Source organism: Alligator mississippiensis, chromosome 9 (assembly GCF_030867095.1).
Source record: "Alligator mississippiensis isolate rAllMis1 chromosome 9, rAllMis1, whole genome shotgun sequence".
In the NCBI taxonomy this organism is placed as follows: domain Eukaryota; kingdom Metazoa; phylum Chordata; order Crocodylia; family Alligatoridae; genus Alligator; species Alligator mississippiensis.
Window position 1 is genome coordinate 42156777 of NC_081832.1, and position 20808 is coordinate 42177584.

The 20808-nt window shown below is 51.2% G+C and overlaps 1 protein-coding gene across 1 annotated transcript; it reads right to left on the reverse strand.

Annotated features, from left to right (window-relative positions):
- Positions 1–4396: 4396 nt before the first annotated feature.
- LOC132252472 (protocadherin alpha-3-like) lies at positions 4397–8844 on the reverse strand. The gene has a single exon (XM_059733384.1). The coding sequence runs from the start codon at positions 8697–8699 to the stop codon at positions 6081–6083; it is 2619 nt and encodes an 872-aa protein (XP_059589367.1). The 5' UTR covers positions 8700–8844; the 3' UTR covers positions 4397–6080.
- Positions 8845–20808: the final 11964 nt, after the last annotated feature.

Consider the following 20808-nt stretch of genomic DNA (forward strand, 5'->3'; position numbering starts at 1 on the left):
TGAAAGAAAAAAATCCTTTTTAATTTGGAAGAATTTAGAGTTTACCAAAAAGCTAGTACTATTCTTCCATCACAGTCTGAAAGGCCAATGCTAAGTATCAAACCCTAATACTTCCTTAAACATAGTCACTTTGGATTTAATTTTTATCTTGGGTTAGGTCAATTTTAATAATTAACTTTTATAAAAGGAATAGAACAAAAGTACACCTTTCTCACATCCCAATTTCTTACGATTTCAGCACCCAAATTTTAAAAGTTTTAAAATCACTCTCAATTATTTTAAATAGAATCCTTGATTTATGTCACATTTAAAATTAATATGGGCATGAACTGTTTTCTTGCATGAGATGCCATTTCCTGTGCAATTCCATTAGCTGCAGGAATAAAGAAGAAACCTGAGGATCGTTATAATGATGTCTTATACTGACAAGTGGAGAGAGCCAGTATTGCAATTGCACCAGCAGAGTACTCCTGGTATCTCAAAACTACTCTGCTCCTTTAAATACAGTGTCATGATATTTGAAACTCTTTCTGCTATACATACTTCAGGGAAACATATAGTTATACAATAATAAGTCCAACCTTTTCCTGGAAACTAACCACCAATTGTTCATTTACCCTCTGGCTACATCCTCAATTATCAGCTCAAAACAAAAACAATTGTCTAACTTTAGTTCCTTCAAAGGTATTTCACTGCTGCACCTGGCTGTCATACAAACCAGTTTTTTTCAATAAAGTGTCATCCTGTGTCACCTTTCTAAGCGTTTAGGGAAGTAGAACATTATTCTGAAGCTTACACTATCCAATGGAAGATAACTTTAGAACTATTTCACTTTGGTAATTATCACTCCTTCCTCACAGATGCAAGCATAACTTATCATGCTCTACAACTCAAACTGTTATTCACTAGCCATGGTGTCAGAGCTGATTTGGATCAGTGCCTCGACACAGTGGAACTTTCTAGCACAAGGCATGGTAAGGCAGGGGAAGTCTCGGCATGGTGAAGAGTTCCGGCGTGGATAGAGTTCCCGCCGAGGAAATGCAGATTTGCATGATACGATTGGCCGATGTTAAATTATTCCTACGTGGTGGCTGGCAATTGGCTCGCTAGCCATATAAAAGGTTAGGGGCATTTTCACCATAGTTGGAGAACTCCGCCATTCCCCCTGGAGTGGAACTCCGGCAGCTTGATCACCTGCCAACGACTCCCCGTCAGCGAAGCCTTGCGACGTATCCTCCGTGTTGCATGCCTGAGTTAGACCCGAGCTACCCCGTCTACAAGAGCTTCTCGATTACCGATTAGAGAATAGAATTGTTGCAACTATGATTGCCTGCGCTGTAAATGACTCTACAGTGTAAGTAAAGCCATCTCTGTTTTTCCAATTGATACGTGTCTCGTCTGTGCCTAATTCCACTCCGGTGATAGAGGGTACCCATCTACCCGTCACAGGATCGCAGGCGCAACCCCAGCTAGTGTTCCCAAGGACTCCTGATCCTCGATTCCCCCTCGGCCCCCACATGGCATCACGAACAGGATCAGTGGGATCGGGATTAGGATCGACAGGATCGGAGTCAGGATTTGGGGAAGATCTAATGGAGCAGGAGCTAGTGAGAAGTTGCCCCGGCATAGCGGGAGACTCCATGTGGCCAGCTCCAAGGAACTAGGCACCCACATTGCGTATCAACAGGCGGGCAGAGTGGGTGAAAGGTTTATCAATGGTTACCTTTCACTGAAGGAAAAAGGAGAAGAGGCATCAGAGGTATGGGAGGCACATCTGCACCCCGAGGTGTTCGGGTGTGTGATGGACAGCGAGAGAGTCTAGTTCAGGCCCCAGGAGAGAGGGAACACCGCACCCCTCGCCAGATGGGAATCGGGCAACATGAACCCAGCTCTCAGCCAGGAGTTCGCTCGCTGCATGCAGCTCGCACGGGAGGGTGAAGAGCCGACGACGGCTGACCGGTTTAGCCCCCCACTGGCGCTCGGGTTGAGAGGCCATACGAGTGTAGCCCCAAGGGATAAAAGAGAGAGAGTATTGGATGTGTTGCTTCGCGCTGTGACAACTTTGCTGCGGAGAAATGCAGACCTAGAAGCCTGACTGCTCGCAGACGTTTCGGTGGTACAAGAAGTGGCAGAGGAGAGAAGCCCCGAGTCGACGCCACTCCAAGATGGCGCCGAGGAAGGAGCAAGCTTCCTGGAACCGGAAGAGAAGGGAGGAGCTTCGGGAGAATCGGCGGGAACCCGTCAGGCGATCCCGCCCACCGACGCAACATCGATTCCGGCAGTCCCGCCTCCTTTCCACGGGGAGGGGGCAGTGAGCAGAGGACATCCGCCCCTCTCCGCGAATGCAGCAGCGGCCTCAACAGCAGCTACGTGTTCTGCAGCAGCAAGCAGCCGAGTGTGGGAGACAATCCACACTACCCATCACACTAGAACCTGGACTGAGCTACAGGAACTGTGTAAAGAGTCGAAGATTAAGCCCGATGAGACCTTGGCTGTATGGTTAGGACGTCTGGTCGTGGAGTTTGGATCCGACCTGCTCGATCTAGAAGAGGCTAGTTTCTTCACTCGATAAGCCTCGTGGAGTGGAGGACACACCACCGATATAGAGTGGCTAACATATAACACTCACTGGCCTGTTCCGCTCCCAGCACTCGTCGCGGGTCAAGTGGATCACAAGCCCCACATCTGGCACGAGGGTCGTCTGGCGAGGATCAGTGCAGAGCAGATCCTACTGGCGGTGATAGGAAGCTCGTACGGTTCCTGGAACCCCAGGGAGCACGTACTGGGATTGACACTGACCCAGCAGCGGAGACCATGGCCACATCGCCACCTACGAAACCCTGGAACTGTTCCAGTAACTTTTGACAGCATAGAGGCTTGTGTTGAGGTGTATGGAGGGAGGAACGATGTGTGTTGGTCCACCATCCTTCGAGCCCTCCTCAACCCGTTAGCCGGCCAACTGGCCTGCAGCCTTTTGCGACAGCTTCCAGGAGTCCAAGCGCTCATGAAGTCAGACACAGGGACTTCGAATGACCCAGAGCAAGTGTGGCAACCGCTGCAGAGGACGAAAGAGGAGAGGATTATGTTTGGTTTCCCGTTGCACCACTCCAGACTCACGAAGCGACAGCTGCGGATCCTGGGAGACGAAGGTCAATGGCAGTTGGCCCATGAGTTGGGTTTCCAGTGTCTGAAGGATCTAGACGGCGACTCCGGAATGTCCTCATCATGTTAGGACAAAGCAACACAGTGTCTGTGTGTGGATCGTCATTCGTGACGGTGCATTTGGGGGCATGCAAGAGCCATCCGGAGCTGAGTCGAGTTCAAGCACCTGTGTCATGTGCTTGAAGGAGAGTGGGGAACCAAGAGAAGAGATCTGATTATCTCTCCATATGGATAGTGTTATATAAGTTAATTAACAGTGTCTAAGAATTCCTTTTTCTGCAGGTTTACCCGAGGTTCAAGATATGTGTCAGAAGCGGATCCAGAGAGAGAAAGAGAGACGCAGAGGTCGTCTGACGTGTGACTCCGCCATGACACCTATTGAACTCCTCGTGATTGAACTTTTTGTGACCAATATATTGATGTGTGTGTGTATGTGTGTTGGTTACTATTTGGTTCAAACCATAGAGGACGAACTACTGTCGTTGTATACTTTTGTACATAGTCAGTTATCTTTAAAAAGGAGCGATAACTTGGATGGCGTGCATGTGCTTCAAGTCCCAACTGTGTCTTCAGCAAGGGGGCATGTCAGAGCTGATTTGGATCAGTGCCTCAACACAGTGGAACTTTCTAGAACAAGGCACGGTAAGGCAGGGGAAGTCTCGGCATTGTGAAGAGTTCAGGCGTGCATAGAGTTCCCGCTGAGGAAATGCAGATTTGCATGATACGATTGGCCGATGTTAAATTATTCCTACGTGGTGGCTGGCAATTGGCTCGCTAGCCATTTAAAAGGTTAGGGGTGTTTCCACCCTAGTTGGAGAACTCCGCCATTCCCCCTGGAGTGGAACTCCGGCAGCTTGATCACCTGCCAACGACTCCCCGTCAGCGAAGCCTTGCGACGTATCCTCCGTGTTGCATGCCTGAGTTAGACCCGAGCTACCCCGTCTACAAGAGCTCCTCGATTACCGATTAGAGAATTGTTGCAACTACGATTGCCTGCGCTGTAAACGACTCTACAGTGTAAGTAAAGCCATCTCTGTTTTTCCAATTGATACGTGTCTCGTCTGTGCCTAATTCCGCTCTGGTGATAGAGAGTACCCATCTACCCCTCACGGGATCGCAGCCGCAACCCCAGCTAGTGTTCCCGAGGACTCCTGATCCTCGATTCCCCCTCGGCCCCCACACATGGTACGTATGTATTCCCTAGCAACTGCAACTACAAGCAGCTGACAAAGCATCTCAGCCATAGCATACCTAAAACATAAGAATAACCACTGAAAGCAGGATTTCAATTAACAATATTTCGGTTCAAATTTCCATGAGAAAATTCAGTTAAATAAAGGGCTTCAATAACCCAGGGGAAGAAATACATTTTCATGAAAAGAGTTCCACAGGAACAAATACTGAAATGAGTAAGGCTGCTCAGGGAGGAAATAAGGGAAAGGACACAGTGTTGAGCCCCAGCTCAAGTCTGGGATCGTGCCTGGTTTGCAAAGGCCAATAAAGATACCAGGGGTGAAAGTACAAAGAAGGTTTATTGCTAGCAATAAAAGGTGCGAGCGGAATAATTTCACGTAACAAGCACACCAGATTACTATTTCTAAGCATCTTTTATACAGGAGTTTTTGAGCCTTCATAAGCATCCTTGTTTGCTGATTGGTTATAAAGGAGTGACGCAAGGAGTTCTTTACTGAGCATGTCTCTATACCTGTGTTTTAGCCATGTATCTCATTTACATACATGTATGTTTCATTAGCATACTTTTTCCCCACCTAGGGGCGTGATTTTTAGTATTTTAATGAGCCCTTTAACCCAGTATTTTGCTTCTTGCTTTTGTTTTCAAGCCCCCTTTATCTAGGACTGTCTCCTACTTATCGCAGATGGGCATTCGTCACATGACATTCTCTTCTGCTTCGTTTCTGAGTAGTGGTTTCTAGGTCACTCCTTACAACAGGATGAAGGCACCTGCATAATTCACACAGAAGGCAGAGAAGTCTTCAGAATTGCCATTTCCTTTCACATGGGAGAGAGGCGACATTCATTAAAATCGAGGAAGAAAAATTGAGGCTTAAACCACACACAAGCTACCTCTGCAACTCACTACTACCGGATGTGAAGGAGGAATAGACTTTCTGAGAAACAGAAAAAAAGGATGAGACGTATATCTGATTATTTCCCTTAGAACCACTACACTAGTTAAAATAAAATACAAGTAAGTAGTACACAACCTAGTAGTTGACAATCAGAATATGTGGCGGCTAATTATAAGGCGTCAACACTGAATTTTTCGTGGTAAAAATTGAATTCAAGTAATCCATTACATCAATGCAAGTAACTTTCTTCGAAGTATATATTATGGGTCCTCATCAGAGAAAATGAACCCACAAGAATAATTACTCTGCTCTGCTCTGCTCTGCTCTGCTCTTGGATGTTAAGGAGGAATACACTTTCTGGGAAACAAAAAAAAGGACGAGACCGTGTATCTGATGATTTGTATTAGAACCATTGCACATGAGAAAATAATATGCAAGTCACTAGTACACAACCTACTGGTTTGGAACAAGTGACATCTAATAATAAGGAGTTAAGAGTGAATTTTTCATTGTAAAAAAAAAGGAAGTTCCGATAATCCATTTCATAAATCCAAGTAACTTTCTTCAATGTGTATCTTATGGGTCCTCATCAGAGAAAATGAACCCGCAAGAATAATTATTACTCTGCTCGAAGTACAAAGAGTGATCGCCTCTTTCTAAGGAACACCACGTGGCCGCTCTCGGGCAACAATCAATCAATCAATCAATCAATCAATCAATCAACCAATGAATTAACAAAACACAAGAATGGGGCCTCTGATCCAGGCTGAAAATTGGAACGCCTTCCTTCCAAGAAACATTTAAGGACAACGGGGGTCAAAAGATCTTCTAAGGAAAGGCCACATGGTAAATTTTACTCTGTAGGGTTTTGCGTTGGAGCATTAATCTGCAAACATACAACGGAAATCTCAAGCAAATGATCAATGCAACCATGGAGCGAAACGCGGGAGAAGCCGCTCCGCCTGAGGCGCGCTCCGGGAGAGGGGAAGCAATCTGGGAGCCGTGCAAGGAAAGAGGCGAATAAAGACATCTCACCATTGCGCTTCCATCCGGGCCGGCGCCGCCGCCTCCCGTCTTCTTGTCCGCACTGCCGGCGGCGGCGGCGGGCGGGCAGCCGGGGCTGAACACCATGAGGTCGGCCTTGCCCGCCGCCTCGCCGCCTCCCAGCTGGCGGCTGTGGCGCTGCGAGTACGACCAGCTGCCCACCTCGCTGGCGCACACCAGCGCCGCCTGGCCCGGGCCGCACAGCACCGCCGCCCGCGGCCGCCACCGCAGCGCCGCCGCCAGCCCCAGCGCCAGCACCAAGAGGCCGCACACGGCGCAGATGGCCAGGATCAAGTAGGCGTTCAGCTCCGACAGCGGCCCGTCGGGCCCGGCCGCCGCCGCCGCCGCCGCTCCGGCCGCCGCCGCCGCTCGGGCCGCCCCCGCCGCCGCGGCCGAGGCCTGCGCGCTGTCCACCAGCGACACGCTGAGCGTGGCCGTGGCGCAGAGCGCCGGCTCGCCGTGGTCGCGCACCAGCACCACCAGGCTGTGGCGCGGCCCGTCCGCCTCGTCCAGGGGCCGCGCCGTGCGCACCTCGCCGCTGTACAGCCCCACGCGGAAGGGCCCGGCGCCGCGCGGCTCCTGCAGCTCGTAGCGCAGCCACGCGTTGTAGCCCGAGTCCGCGTCCACGGCGCGCACCTTGGCCACCACCTGCCCCGCGCCCGCCGACTGCGGCACCAGCAGGGGCGCCGCGCCCGCCGCCGGCGCCCACACGGCCGGCGCGTTGTCGTTGGCGTCCAGCACGAAGAGCTGCACCGTGGCGCGGCCCCACAAGGCCGGCGAGCCCGCGTCCTGCGCCCGCACCTCGAACTCCACCACCTGCACCTCCTCGTAGTCCAGCGGCTGCAGCGCCCGCACGCGCCCGCTCGCCGCCTCCACCGCCACCAGGCTGGACGCCGGCCTGCCCTGCGCGCCGCCCCCCGCCACCGAGTAGCTCACGGCGCCGTTCTCGCCCGCGTCCGCGTCCCGCGCCCGCACCGTCAGCACCGCCGCGCCCGGCGCGTTGTTCTCCCGCACGAACGCCGTGTACACGGCCTGCGCGAAGGCGGGCGCGTTGTCGTTCACGTCCGCCACCGGCACGGCCAGGCGGCTGCTGGCCCCCAGCGCCGGCGCCCCCGCGTCGCGGGCCCGCACCTCCACCTCGTAGGCCGCCACGCGCTCCCGGTCCAGCGCCTCGGCCAGCACCAGCGAGTAGGAGTCGCGGAAGCTCGACACCAGCCGGAACGGCGCCTCGGGCCGCAGCCACAGCGTCACGGCCCCGTTGGCGCCCGAGTCCCGGTCCCGCGCGCGGATCAGCGCCACCACCGTGCCCGGCGCCGCGTCCTCCGCCACCGGCACCGACAGCGGCGTCACCCACAGCTCCGGCGCGTTGTCGTTCACGTCCACAAGCGCCACCACAACGCGGCAGTGTCCGGACAGGGGAGCTTGACCCTGATCCGCGGCCTGGACGTGAATTTCATACAGATTCGTGTCCTCGAAATCCACGTCCCCATATACCCGGATCTCTCCCTTATTCGAATCTATTCTGAACAGGGCCCCGGACCTGACTTGAGTAGCGCTGCTCAGTGAGTATATGATGTCCTTGTTAGTTCCCTCGTCCAGGTCTGTCGCGTTCACCTGCAGCACCAGGGTCCCATTCGGAACATTTTCAATCAACTGGACATGATAAACTTCCTGGCTGAACACGGGCGCGTTGTCGTTCACGTCCAGCACCGTGATCACCAGCTCAACCGTGCCGGTCAGCTCCGGTTTGCCCCCGTCAGTCGCCGTCAGCAGCAAATGGTGGTTGGGAGTCTCCTCGCGGTCCAGAGGTTTAGTTAACACAAGCACTAACGCTTTACTCTGCTTATCTCTAGTTTGTAAATCGAGAGAGAAATATTCGCTGGGGCTGAGTTTGTAGCTGAGCAGAGAGTTCGTGCCGATATCCGCATCAGACGCACCCTCTAGTTGGAAGCGGGAGCCCGGCAGCCTGGATTCTGCAATACTGAGGCTTTTCTCTGTCCGGGGGAACACGGGCGCGTTGTCGTTGATGTCCTGAATCTCCACCTCCACGTGAAACACCCGCAGCGGCTTGTCCACCAGCACCTCCAGGTGCAGGGCGCAGCGCGCGCTCTGGCCGCACAGCTCCTCCCGGTCCAGCCGCGACTGCACCACCAGCGCCCCGCTCTCCGCCTTCACCTCCAGCGAGTCGCGCCCGCCCTTCCACACCAGCCGCAGCCTCCGCGCCGCCAGCTCCCCGGCCTCCAGCCCCAGGTCCTGGGCCAGGCGGCCCACCAGCGTGCCGGCCTTGGCCTCCTCCGGCACCGAGTACTGCAGCGGGCCGCTCCCCGCCGCCCAGGCCGCCTGCAGCAGCACCAGACGCAGCAGCTGCCTCCCCGCCGCGCCGCCTCGTCTGGGCGCCGACATGGCAGGTCCGAGCGGTGTTACACTAAACGGCACTTGCGTAGCTGGTGAGACACGAGAATACTTGCATAAATCCCCCCGAGCCGGTTGCAATCCAGGACATCGGCTCCCGGGGCCTCCAGGACTATTCCGCCATCCTCCTCTGCACTCGGACTGAACTGTCAGTTCGGAATCAGGGAGGAGCTGCTTTTTTCCTGCCCACTAAAGATTTTTTTGTGGAGAACAGCGACATCCTGTGTCCCAACATGTAAATGCCATTTGGAAATTGCACCGGTCTTCCTTTATTTCCTTTCTGTTCTGTGGTGAATGGCGCTGTCCATCCCGATTCAGACTTCACTGCTCTTTTATATAGAAAAATCGTTAATGGATTTCCAATGTGTAAAACCTGGTCAGATTTTAATTTCTAATATATTTATTAACGCTGTTCTTGTTTGTCACCCGATACAACTCTGACGGTTGGAAACATGAACGTATTCCTTTATCTTTATAGAGTCCTATTTCAAAAGGAAAGGCTGTGGGCATCGCTCTGCAGAAAAGGAAAACTGGCCCTTGTTTCGCTAAGCAGCCCCGTCTTAACGACAGCCTAGGTTCCCCGGTCTGTCTCCTGGTGGGGGGCGAGGGGAGCAGGAATGCCTTTCCGCGAGGTGTGGCAGTGGCATCAGCGAAGGACGTTCTCAGATCTCTAAACACCGAAGGTTTCCTGTCTGTGCCGGCGAGGGGAGGGAGAAGGGGATGAGGGACCGCATCAGACCGGTTCCCCTGAGAATGAAGCCAGGATCCCTACAGGGGCCGCAGTCAGTAGGAAGCCTCTGCCCGACTTGAACCACTTTCCAGCAGTTGCCGCCACGCAGCATTTCGCTGCAGCCGCCGCCGCGTTTCCCAAGGACGGGAAACATCCCTTCATTTCCTTTCGCGGCAGTGGGTTCTCCCGGCTGTGACGACCTCAGGCTGCGGCTGCAGACACACGAGGCACCAGCGGATTCTCTCTCACGGAACTGAAGGTGCCGGACACAGGGCAATCAGCATGACCACACCAAGGGCAAAGTGGACGCCACGGCAGAGGGTGCCACATGCAGGAATTGGATGGAGCAGGGACGACTGCGGGGGGGGGGAGGGCGCGGGGGGGGGGTGGAGGCGGTGTAGGAGCAGTCTCAGCCTCTACTTTCTTGGGCTCTCAAATAGGGAGCGTGCACGGGCTTCTAGCAACCAATACAGTCTTTTGCCGGCAGCGAAGCAGGGGCTGGATGAATGGGCACGCGCAGAAAGCCGAGGCCGAGGAAGGATTCCTTCCCTAAAAGCACTCGTACAGACGCTCTGCAAAGCTTCTTTTTGCTTCTCTTTATAGGACTCAGCGCTGGAATTGATGCCTGGCCGACTCTGGCTCTTCACAATGGGTCCTTAGCGCAAGGCACGTAGGAAGGGGTTGGCTAGAAATGCCGAGAAGACGGGTGCTGATTCTTTAGTATAAATGGTAATATTCCCTAACTGCTTCCCTCCATCTCACCAAAGTGCACCCCCCGCAGCTCTGATGAGGCTGCGGGAACCAGGAGTAAAGAACCAACTTCAGTCTCACCTGCTCTAGGACTTTCCAGAAGTCTTGTTCTTGACAGAACAAGGAGCAACGATGTCAAGTTGCAGCAAGGGAAGTTTAGGTTCAAGATTAGGAAGAATTTTCTCACTGGGAGGGTACTAAAACATTGGAACAGGTTACCCAGAGAGGTAATGGAAGCTCTGTCCATGGGGTTGTTCAAAACCTGGCTAGACAAAGCTTTGGCTGGGAAGATGTAATTGAGGCTAGTCCTGCTTTGAGCAGAGCGTTGGACTAGATGACTTCCTGAGGTCCCTTCCAACCCTAACATTTTATAATTCTATGATTCCTGGGAATGCAATACCACCTCTGCTGTGCTCCCCTCCAGCATCATCCCTGCCCAGGCTGGGCAAACAGTGCAGATCGCTGTGCAATACTGGCGCAGGTGCCTTTGTGCATTACTGTCAGAACTTGCCCTGAGCCACTTCTCCACTTCACTCGGGCTACATCTACGCCCTTCGAGTAGTAATGCTGCAGCCAACCAAGCCAGGTATGCATTATCGAAGTGCAGTGCTACCCAAGACCCACAGCTTCCTGCACATGACCAGGCTTTACTGGGAACATCCCACCCACACTACTTCTCATTCTTGCTTAGGAAGATTCCTCCATTCCGTTCCCCTGGGAAGACTCAACTCTGGGTACCCTGCTTTTGGCCTGCTGCCTCCAGCTTCAAGTCACTTGTTTCCATTATTTCTGCCTGCAATGGACTTTCACCAATTCCAGATAACAAGGAAAAATGGAAATATTTCCTCAGACTCCAGTCTCTCCATGGAGCAGCTGTTTCCTGGACAGGAAACATTTCAACATTCATGAAATGTTTTCCATTTTCAGCATGATTGTGTTACACAATGCGAAGGTGCCCATAGTTTTCTTTCACCCTATGCTTTTGACACTGCATGCTCCGCATCCATCTGCAAGTTGTTTGGGATCTGTCCCCGGTTGGCATTGTTCTGCATCAGGGCCCAGGTGCAGGAAATTATTTGGACGCTCTGGGAGGTCTTATGGAGATTTCTCAACCTGCCAGTGTAGAATTCTTCTTACCCATTCAGATCCATTTGTCCATTCCCTGGAGTCATGTCTTGGAACTCTTGCCCTGTGATGCACTTCCACTCCAAATTAATAGACTGGGGTGGAAACCTTCCACTGTATGGTTATTCTGCCACCTCTGGAATGGATTGAAATAAAACCCACTGACAGTAAGATTGCAACATGTTTGGTGTAGGGTCGGGTTATATTCCTTGATCACTACTATATTTTCTCCAGACCTCGGCCCTTTGAATGATTAGAACAGATTTGTGAAGTCTCTTACAACATGAACAGATGCTCCTCAGCATTGCTCTCTATCATTTCTTCACCATTCCAGGCTGTGCCATAACACTTGCAGAAACATTTATGTGACCACCAGATTGTCCCAAATCCAAGAAATGCTTATGCCTTTTCCTTAAGCAGAGAGAAATGTATTCTTCAGCTGACACAGTTTCCCTCTGAAACTTTCTTAACTGCATGCATGCTGGCATTGCCTTCTTGAACAACAGCAGAGAAAACCACCTCCAAAAGCTTTTGGTCTCTGACAACAACATCTCTGTTTCAAAAGTAAGATTGGTTGAACTCTCAAATGTCTTAATATTGAATTTGGAGATTCAGGGAAACATGAGATCTTGGGAACTTGGATCTGCTAAAGGTTGTTGCAGAACTGTTCAGACTAGCTGTTATCCAGCAGCCATGGAATAAAGTGGGAAAAATCTCCATTGCCTTCAGCAGGTGATCAGATCAGGCCCTTAACTAGAGGTGGAAAAAGAAAAACACTTATGTCAGGTACAGTCTAACTGAGCACTTCAATTTATATTGCACAGTCACCTCCTTCATTAAGGAAGTTATCCCTTGCACAAAAGCTCTATCCTTTAAGAAGACTACTGTACAATGAACCAGATACAGACATTATTCCTAACCCAAAAATATCAGTGTTTGGGTTAGTAACTGATGACCAGGGATCCTAATTTTCTCTGATTAAAAATTACAGATTCTCTGATTAAAAACCCAAAATCCATGATAAAAATTAAAGGCTTCCCACAGCCCCTCCCAGCACTGCTGATGCCCTGCACTCCCCACCCTCCCACCCCCCGCCAGTCTCAACAGCCCTCCTGATGCCCCTCACAACAGACCTACAGACATGCAGACACTGACACCTACCCCAGCAGGTAAGTGTGTGTGGGGTGAAGGGGAGGGTCAGGGGGAAAGGGAAGGTGCTGGGGTGGTAGATCAAGAAGGGGGGGAGTGTGCCCCTGTGCCACCTCTCAGGATCAGGACCAGGGGGTGAGGGCAGGGATGCCATTCTGTGGGCCACACACATGCTGGCCAGCCTGACAGGAGGTTTGCACATGGAGGCCACCGCTGCAACTCTGCCACTGCACCCTGTGCTACCATCCCATGGCCACCTGCACAGCTTTGTGGGCAAGTGGTGCAGGGTGCGGCAGTGGCAGTGTGGTGGCAACCACCATGTGTGGGTCACATATGTGCCACCCGGCCAGGGGGTGGAACAGGGGGCTTGCATGCAGTGGCATGCCCCACAACCCGCTGCATGGCTCCGTGGCAGTGCGGCGTGGTGGTAGCTGCATGCACAGTGGGGGGGCTTTGTGGGCAAGTGCTGCCACCATGGAGCCATGCCCTTCACCCCTGGATCCTAGCGGTAAGCGGGGCTTGGGGGCTGTGGGGCAGGGCTGGGGAAAATGGTTGGGGGCTGAGGGAGTGGGGGGTGCTGCTGGCCTCAGGTGGCACATCGCAGCTGGGAGCAGGGCCAGGGGGTGCGGGTAGGGGTGCCCCGGTGCGGGGGGGCTTTGCGGGCAAGCGACGCGGAGTGCAGTGTGCCCAGCCGCCTGCCCAGGGGAGGGGGAGAAGGAGGCTGGCATGCAGATGGAGCACAGCTCCGTGGCCAGGTCTGCAGACACGGCGAGGGATGGGGGCGTGGCGGGGCGGGGGTTGCACGCAGTGACTGCTGCCACTTACTTGGAGGCCCGTGATGGCGGTGACGGCCGCTGCCTACAAAACCTCCCACAGCCACCGCAGAGCCGTGCCCGGAGCTGTGCAGCCGGCCGCCAGGCGGCAGCGGCAGCAGCAGCATGGTGGTGGCCCGGCGGCACGCAGCCATCCCCACCACCACCCCACGCTGCGCCGCTGCTGCTGGCCGGACAGCTCCGAGCATGGCTCTGCGGCGGCAGCAGGAGGTTTTGTAGGCAGCAGCAGTCAGCGCCTTCACAGGCGGCCTCTGCTGCTTACCTGTGGGGCTGCCTGTGCCAGCGGTGACTGCCGCTGTGTACAAAACCTCCCACTGCCACCGCGGAGCCGTGCCCGGAGCTGTGCGACCAGCAACAGTGAAGTGGTGCGGCGCAGGGTGGTGGTGGCTGGGCGGCACGCAGCCATTCCCATCCCACCACCACCCCACACTGTGCCGCTGCCACCGGCCACACAGCTCCGAGCACGGCTCCGAGTATGGCTCCGGCGGCCGGCCGCACAACTCTGGGCACAGTTCCGCGGTGACAGCAGGAGGTTTTGTGGGCAGCGGCCCTCACCACAGTCACGGCCCTCCAGGTAAGCGGCAGCAACTTCTGCGTGCGAGCCCAAGCCTCTTCCCCTCCCCACCCCCATGCCCCCATCGCTCTCCATGGCTGCAGAGCTGACCACGGAGCTGTGCTCTGGCTGCATAACGGCCTCACTCTCCCCTCCCCTGGCGGACACCACCACACTGCACCCCACATCTCTTGCCCACAAAGTCCCCCATAGAGGGGCACCCCTGCCCTCACCCCCTGGTCCTGCTCCTAGCTGCGATGTGCTACCTGGGGCCGGCAGCACCCCTTACTCCCTCAGCCCTGCCCCACAGCCCACTTACCTCCATGCTCCAGGGGCGAAGGGTGAGTCTGAGCCTGAGCCCAGCCTTGGCTGCCTCAGGGGCTCAGGTCCTGCCCTCCCCCCTCTCCCTCCCTCTCTGGGCAGGGCTGGGGATTTCTTGTCCTTTTTGCATTTGGCTCTTGCAGGCTGGAGCTGTGCTAGCCTGCAAGAGCTCTTTGCAAAAGCAGAGAATTCATGGATTTCTCTGCTAAAAAGAGAAATCCGTGTTTTCCCCAATAAAAACAGGGAATCCATGGTTTTCTCCGTTTTTCTGTGAGAAACAGAAAACCCGGATCCCTGCTAATGACTATATCCAAACAAAAGGATCCAGACAGTAACAGTGAACATAAAGCTATTCCTATTTTACAACACCAACCACAGCTATCATAGTATTGACTTAGAATTTTACTTCAAAGTGAAAATGAAGGCTCAGATATAGACTTTCAGATATAGCCTACATAATTTTATTTTCCAGTGACGAAACCTATCTATATCAGGGATACAATTAGATATTCTCCTTCTGGGTGTATCTGCAACACAAGCGAAATCAGGCTGCAGGGAGCCTGGAGCAATTGATCAAGAACACTGAAGTGGTTCGTCTATCCAGTGAATGTTTACATTCAGCTGCCCTGGGATGACAATGAGGGTATGTCCAGGCTGGTTCCCTGGGCCTCTTAAGGCTTGGACCAAAAATAAAGCCACCCTCTACCAGGTTGCGGGCTCCAAATATGGAGATCTGGCTGCCAGAGGGGTGGGGAGGCACCACTCCAGGCTCTCAACGTCTCCACGGGTAGAGCACCCTAAGTGGTTCAGTTCTGCATTAATAACCCGTGGAAGGGGTGGTTGGACAGGATTCACTTTCTGACACAGCCTGCATGATGGGGAGCAGCTAGGGTAGAACAAATCTTGGATATCAACATGGGTCCAGAGGTATTTGGGATGACCTTGGGTTCCCTGTCCCTTTCCCCATTGTGGTGTCTGTGGTGTTCTCCCAACCACAGACAGCTGCTACCCAACACTGCTCCCCAGTCCTGGGTGCTGTCCACCAGCAACTGGCTAAACATAGCCATGGTGCATGGCTCCATCTTGACCTGGTCTCACACCAGCACTGGGACACTGAAGGGTTTCATTTGCAGGAAACAACGTCTTCTTCTGTGACTATAATGGAATGGAATGTTAGTAATAATCTGTGTAAGATATCTTGCTTTGCCCTTGTGGTCCAGCTGTATGGAATTCCAACTCAAGTTGTTTCCAACTGCAACTCATTCCAGTTTCCTATGGGTGTATTAGAGGACACATGGAAGGCATACCTCAAGAAAATGGATGCCAACAGCAAGAGCTGGAAGGAGCTGGCTGCTAACCAACTCCTATGGCACCACAACCTCAACCAAGCAGTAGCCCACTTCAAGCTAATGTCTCTTCCTCAAAGCAGATATCCTCTCTTATCCTCTCATCCAAGCCTATGGACTACTCTCAAGCAGAAAGGATGGAAGGACAAAGGAAATTACTATTGACACACAGAATAAAATTACTTAAACAAAATAATTTTTAATATATACATTAAGTTTTCAGAGAAAGGCACTCAAAACTTAGCAAATGTCAGCATTAATATTGTACATGCAACATGCATCCACATCCCTAGGTCATGAGCATTATGATATACATTTTAATTACATGACCATGTACTATTTTTCCAGATAATGCCTGTCTCATTGACTGCATAAGAAGAAAGGTTATTATTCAAGTTATGGGCAGAGCTGTAATGCTACCCAGTGCTTCCACAAGTGATAGATAGTCACTTCAGGGAAGGGTAGCTGTGAGATAAGCAGGGGTAACTCTGATAAATAAGCAGTCACGGACCAAGCAGTAGCAGCACCACCAAGCTCTGGTGAGGACAGCAGATGGCAATGCCTTCCCTCCTGAAAAGTCGCATGTTGCCTTTGACAATGCTGTGACATGACGAGTACAGGTCGTCACTATAATAAGCCTTCTCAGCCCCCAGCCATAGGTCTACAAATTCTCAATGTCAGAGCAGGCGTAAGTAGATGTTAGAATCTCAACTGCTGCAAAGGCAGATGAAGGCTGTGGCAGATCTTGGTTGAGATCTTGGTCTCCTTGCCATTGGATCAAGGTCCCTTTCTGTCAAGAGCCATGTTGAAACTGATGTGTAGCAGCTTGTCCATGATAAAAGCATTCACACACAGGTATTTTCCATGGAAAGATCTTTTCAAGCATATTATCCAAGCCCTTTGGTGACCAGCTAATGTTGATGGGAGCAGACTTGGGGGGGTCTGGAAACTCCTAGACATGAACTGACATCAAAGTAGCAGTTACAAGAAGGTCATTTAGCAGTTGGATAAGACAGGAGTGCAATTCGGCAGCTGTAATGGAGCCAGTGGCAATGTGTAGTGGGGTGCACGGGGGTGCACGTGCACCCCCTGGGAGCACTGGTGCACCCGCTGTCAGGCTGCACTCCCTGTTTAGCTGGCAGGCAGGGGGGCAGGGGGGAGCACCAGTGCCCCCACTGCGAGCACCAGCTGGGGAGTGGGGCCGCCAGTAAAAGTGGCCGTGCTGCTTCTGGAAGTGGCTGCGGGACTTCTGGAAGTGGCACAGCCACTTTTTGGTGAGTGTAATCATCTGCCAAGACACCCCCATCCTTTCCCCCAGTTGCTGACTAGTGTCATGCGGGGCACCAGTCACCCATGAATTGAGCAGCCTCTTCAGGATCCTCTCTTCTTACCCCACATAGGGAGGAGGTATAAAAGGTGCCCTAAGCATAACCTGTCTGGTACAGCATTCTGTCTTTCTTCCTGACTGGATAGCCACATCCAGTGGGATCACATTTACCGCAGTTGAATATACCAGCAAAGACACACCATCATTTTTGGGACCTGGAACATCAGGACCCTCTTGGAGAACCCTAATAGTGAATCCGCAGAGCATAGTACCACAATTGTAGCTGGAGAATTCAGGTGACACAACATCAATGTAGCTGCACTGAGCAAGATCTAGTGATGCCCATGGAAAGAAGCATTTAGAAGACCTTCTTAATCAAGACTCTGTTGTTGATGAGAGTTTTTTCAACTCCATCCCACAAAACACAGTTAGAGATGATCTTGGATTCCCTCCAACACTTCCTTGATGAGGTGAGGGAACCCAGTAAGCAGATGAAGAATGACAAGGCATCTAGATGGGATGGAATACCTGCAGAAATCTTCAAACTGGATGGGGGGGAAGCTCACATCACAGCTTCAAACCCTCATCTGAAGGACCTAGAATGATGAGAAAATCCCACAAGACCTCAGGGATGCCATGATTCTGACAATCTTCAACAAAGAAGGTAAGTCCAGGTGTGGAAACTACAGAGGGATCTCCTTGCTGTCCACCACATGAAATACCATTCTGAGAACTGTCCTGCACTGTCTCCTTTCCGTTGCTGAAGAGTTCCTCCCAAGAGGCACAACTGAAATGATCTTCACAGCTCACTAACTTCAGGAGAAATGCTGGGAATAACATAAGCCTCTCTGCATGGCAATCTTCAACCTCAGGAAAGCTTTTCACTCTGTCAGCTGAGAAGTGTTGTGGTGGGTCCTTGTGAAGTACAGATACCCACTAAAATTTGTCGCCATTCTTTGCCTGCTCCATGATGGTACATGAGTGGTGCTTCTTAGTAATGGATCTATCACAGATCCCTTTGAGGATAACATGGGAGTTAAGCCAGGCTGCATCTTCGCTCTAACACTCTTCTCAATATTCCTTGCCACAACATTACATTTGACCACCAAGAAGCTTCCAACAGGACTGGACTTAAACTACAAAATGGAGCTGTTTAACTTCAGTAAACCCCAAACCAAAACCAAGACCACCCTGACCTCAGTCATTAAACTCCAGTACGATGATGATACTATAGTGTGTGATCTCCCAGAAGCAGACAATCTGGTAATCATTAGGGCTGTGTGAAATTTCACTGGCTGTTTCATTTCGCCGCTGTTTCGACTTGTTTTGAGCTCAAAACAGCAAAATCAAAACAAAACAGAGGGCTTCAAAACAGCCTCAAAATGAAAAAAGGCCATTCGAAACATTTCAAAAGTTTCAAAATGTTTCAAGTTTCGAAGCAGCAGCCCAGCCAGGTGGTGGGAGGCAGCAGAGAGCCAGGGCTGCGCTCCCACTGGCTCTGTGCAGCCCCGTGTGGCTCAGCTTGTCGGGGAGCACAGTCCTGGCTCTCCCCATCTTCCACTGCCAGGCTACACTCCCTGGGGCTGGCGGAGCCAATCAGAGCGCAACACCGGCTCTGCCTGTCTCCTGAAACTAGGCTGCACTCCGATCAGCTCCACCAACCCCGTGGAGCTCAGCCCAGTGACGGGAGGCAGGCAGCCCTCCTCCTGCCACCGGCTAAGTTCCATGGACCTGCAAGCCACTGGGAACCCCTCCCAGTGGAGGTGGGGGCAGCACAGCCCCCGGGCTGTGCCCCACCTGCCTCCAATGGGCTTCAAGCTGCTGAGGACCCACCCCATTGCAGGCAGGCAGGGTGCAGCCCGCGGAATGTGTTCACTAATCTATCTTCCAAGAAGCACTTGGTACACATATAGAAAAGATTACATTGTCAGATCATGCTCTGCCTGAATTAATACTTAGGAAAAAAAGAGCAAGAGATCTCTATACTAAGAACTTGAATCTGAAATTTCACTTGTTAGAAAACCTATCCAGACTGAGTAAATAATTTTAAAATCATAGTGTTCAATACCACTCCTCTAAAGAATATGGATGAATGTATACAAATGGAGACTTACAACATACCTGGCATTCAGTTAAAATGATATTAAAGTTCTTTTATTAATGGGTCCTGGAAATCTATATGGAAAGCACTAAAATGAGAGACAGGAAAATACTATATACTTACATTATATACAAGAAAATACATTATATACAGGAAAATACGCTATACTTGAGACAGGAAAAATAGCCCTCTTTCACCTTCTGTATCATCATAAATTGAACTATGAGAGAGAGAAAGAGACTGTTTGGCATATTGAAATATATACCATCCAGCTACATAACCCCAGCACTTTGAACTGAAGAAAGGAAAGCTGGTACAAAGCTAAACTCTAGAAGTCTTACAGAACAATAGAAATCTTCAAATTCTCCCACCATTACAAGCATGAAAAAGCTTTTGATAGGGTTGGGTAGAAATATTTGACAAGATTGGGTTCCCTGCTATATGGATCCAACTTTTGTACAAAACAGAAATATTAAATTGCCACCCCAAAAAAATCTTCTTTCTAGTCTATTACAGCTGGTGTTCCTTTTCCCAAGGGGGAATAAGGCAAGGATGAAAAAAGCACTACTTGATCCTATGCACAAGAATGAATACTGTAAGCTAAGCTCAGACAGGATGAAAGGAAGGAAATTACTTTACCAAAAAAAGTCTCTCTCTTCAAGATCTGGGAATCTTATCTTAAAATTTTCTGATGGATCACAAAGAAGCCCAAATTATAGGATGATAAAAATGAAACAGGTCTACAATCTGGTACAAAAAACTCTCCAGGGCAGTATAATAATTGTCACAATCAGGAGGCTGAAAAAATGTAAAAGAGTCAGACAAATATAAGGATCTAGCATCAAATACCTAGCAAACCCATCTTTTGCATCTCCAGTGACCCTTAGGAGGTTAAACAATAGTGTAAACAATATCCTAGGCTAAGGAGTTTTTTGTAAAACATGGGAATTTTAAAGCATTCCTCTGACTAGCAAACACAGATCTGGATTTTAGAGAGAGTTAGAACATTCCTCTATTCCAGGTTCTCTATTCATGGGTCTCAGAAATAGTCAGTATTTAGGAAAAGGATAATCCAAGTTGCAAGGAGTTAACTTTTTACAAAACTTTATAAGTTTTAAACAGACTGCCCTTGGCCTTAGCTCCTACAGTGATGAGTGCTGTGCAAATCAAACACAGGTGCCTCTGTGAAGAAGTCCCCTCCCGCTCTTTCTGCCCTTCACTCGGTGACCCCTCTCTCTCCTTGTCTTCTCCTTGTTTCAGGTTGGTCAATCAGGTGACCTGGCCAGATAAAATTCCTAGAGGGTAGGGAGGAGCTCTTTCTTCCTTCCAACAAGTACAGGATTTAAAGAAAAGGGGTAGGAGGTGTAAAGAGCTCCCCTCCCCATCTCTCTGCCCTTCACTTGGTCAGCCCAGGTGATCCCTCTCTCTCCTTACTTTCTGATTGGTTCAGGCTGGTTAATCAGGTGATCTGGCTGGATAAAACTCAGAGGGGCAGGGCAGGACCTCTCTCTTCCTTCTGCTGGGCAATTTTGAAAGATACAAGCAGGAGCCCCAGGCTGCTGCCTGGTGATTTTCTGGAAACTGGCCAGGAATTAGGAATGATATGTAGTCCAGTCATGTCTTAAAAGGGTCACCGTAACCCAATTTCTGTAAAGACTCATGTTGATTTTGTTTGCTCAAATTATATTCTGACTTTTTTGTTCTACATCTCCCCACTCAACTCCCAATCAATAAAGGTGTCTGGTTACAGCATGCCTTGCTGTTTTACTCAGGAGAGAGAAGTGTGGCCTTCCACCCCTGCTTGGCCAGCAAAATTTGTCTTTTTATTTTCCCTCAGTTCTGCCTGACGCTAATTTGGGATGCTT

What these genes read in the sequence shown, in the direction of transcription:
- LOC132252472 (XM_059733384.1), bottom strand. Translation starts at nt 8,699, where the DNA reads ATGTCGGCGCCCAGACGAGGCGGCGCGGCGGGGAGGCAGCTGCTGCGT.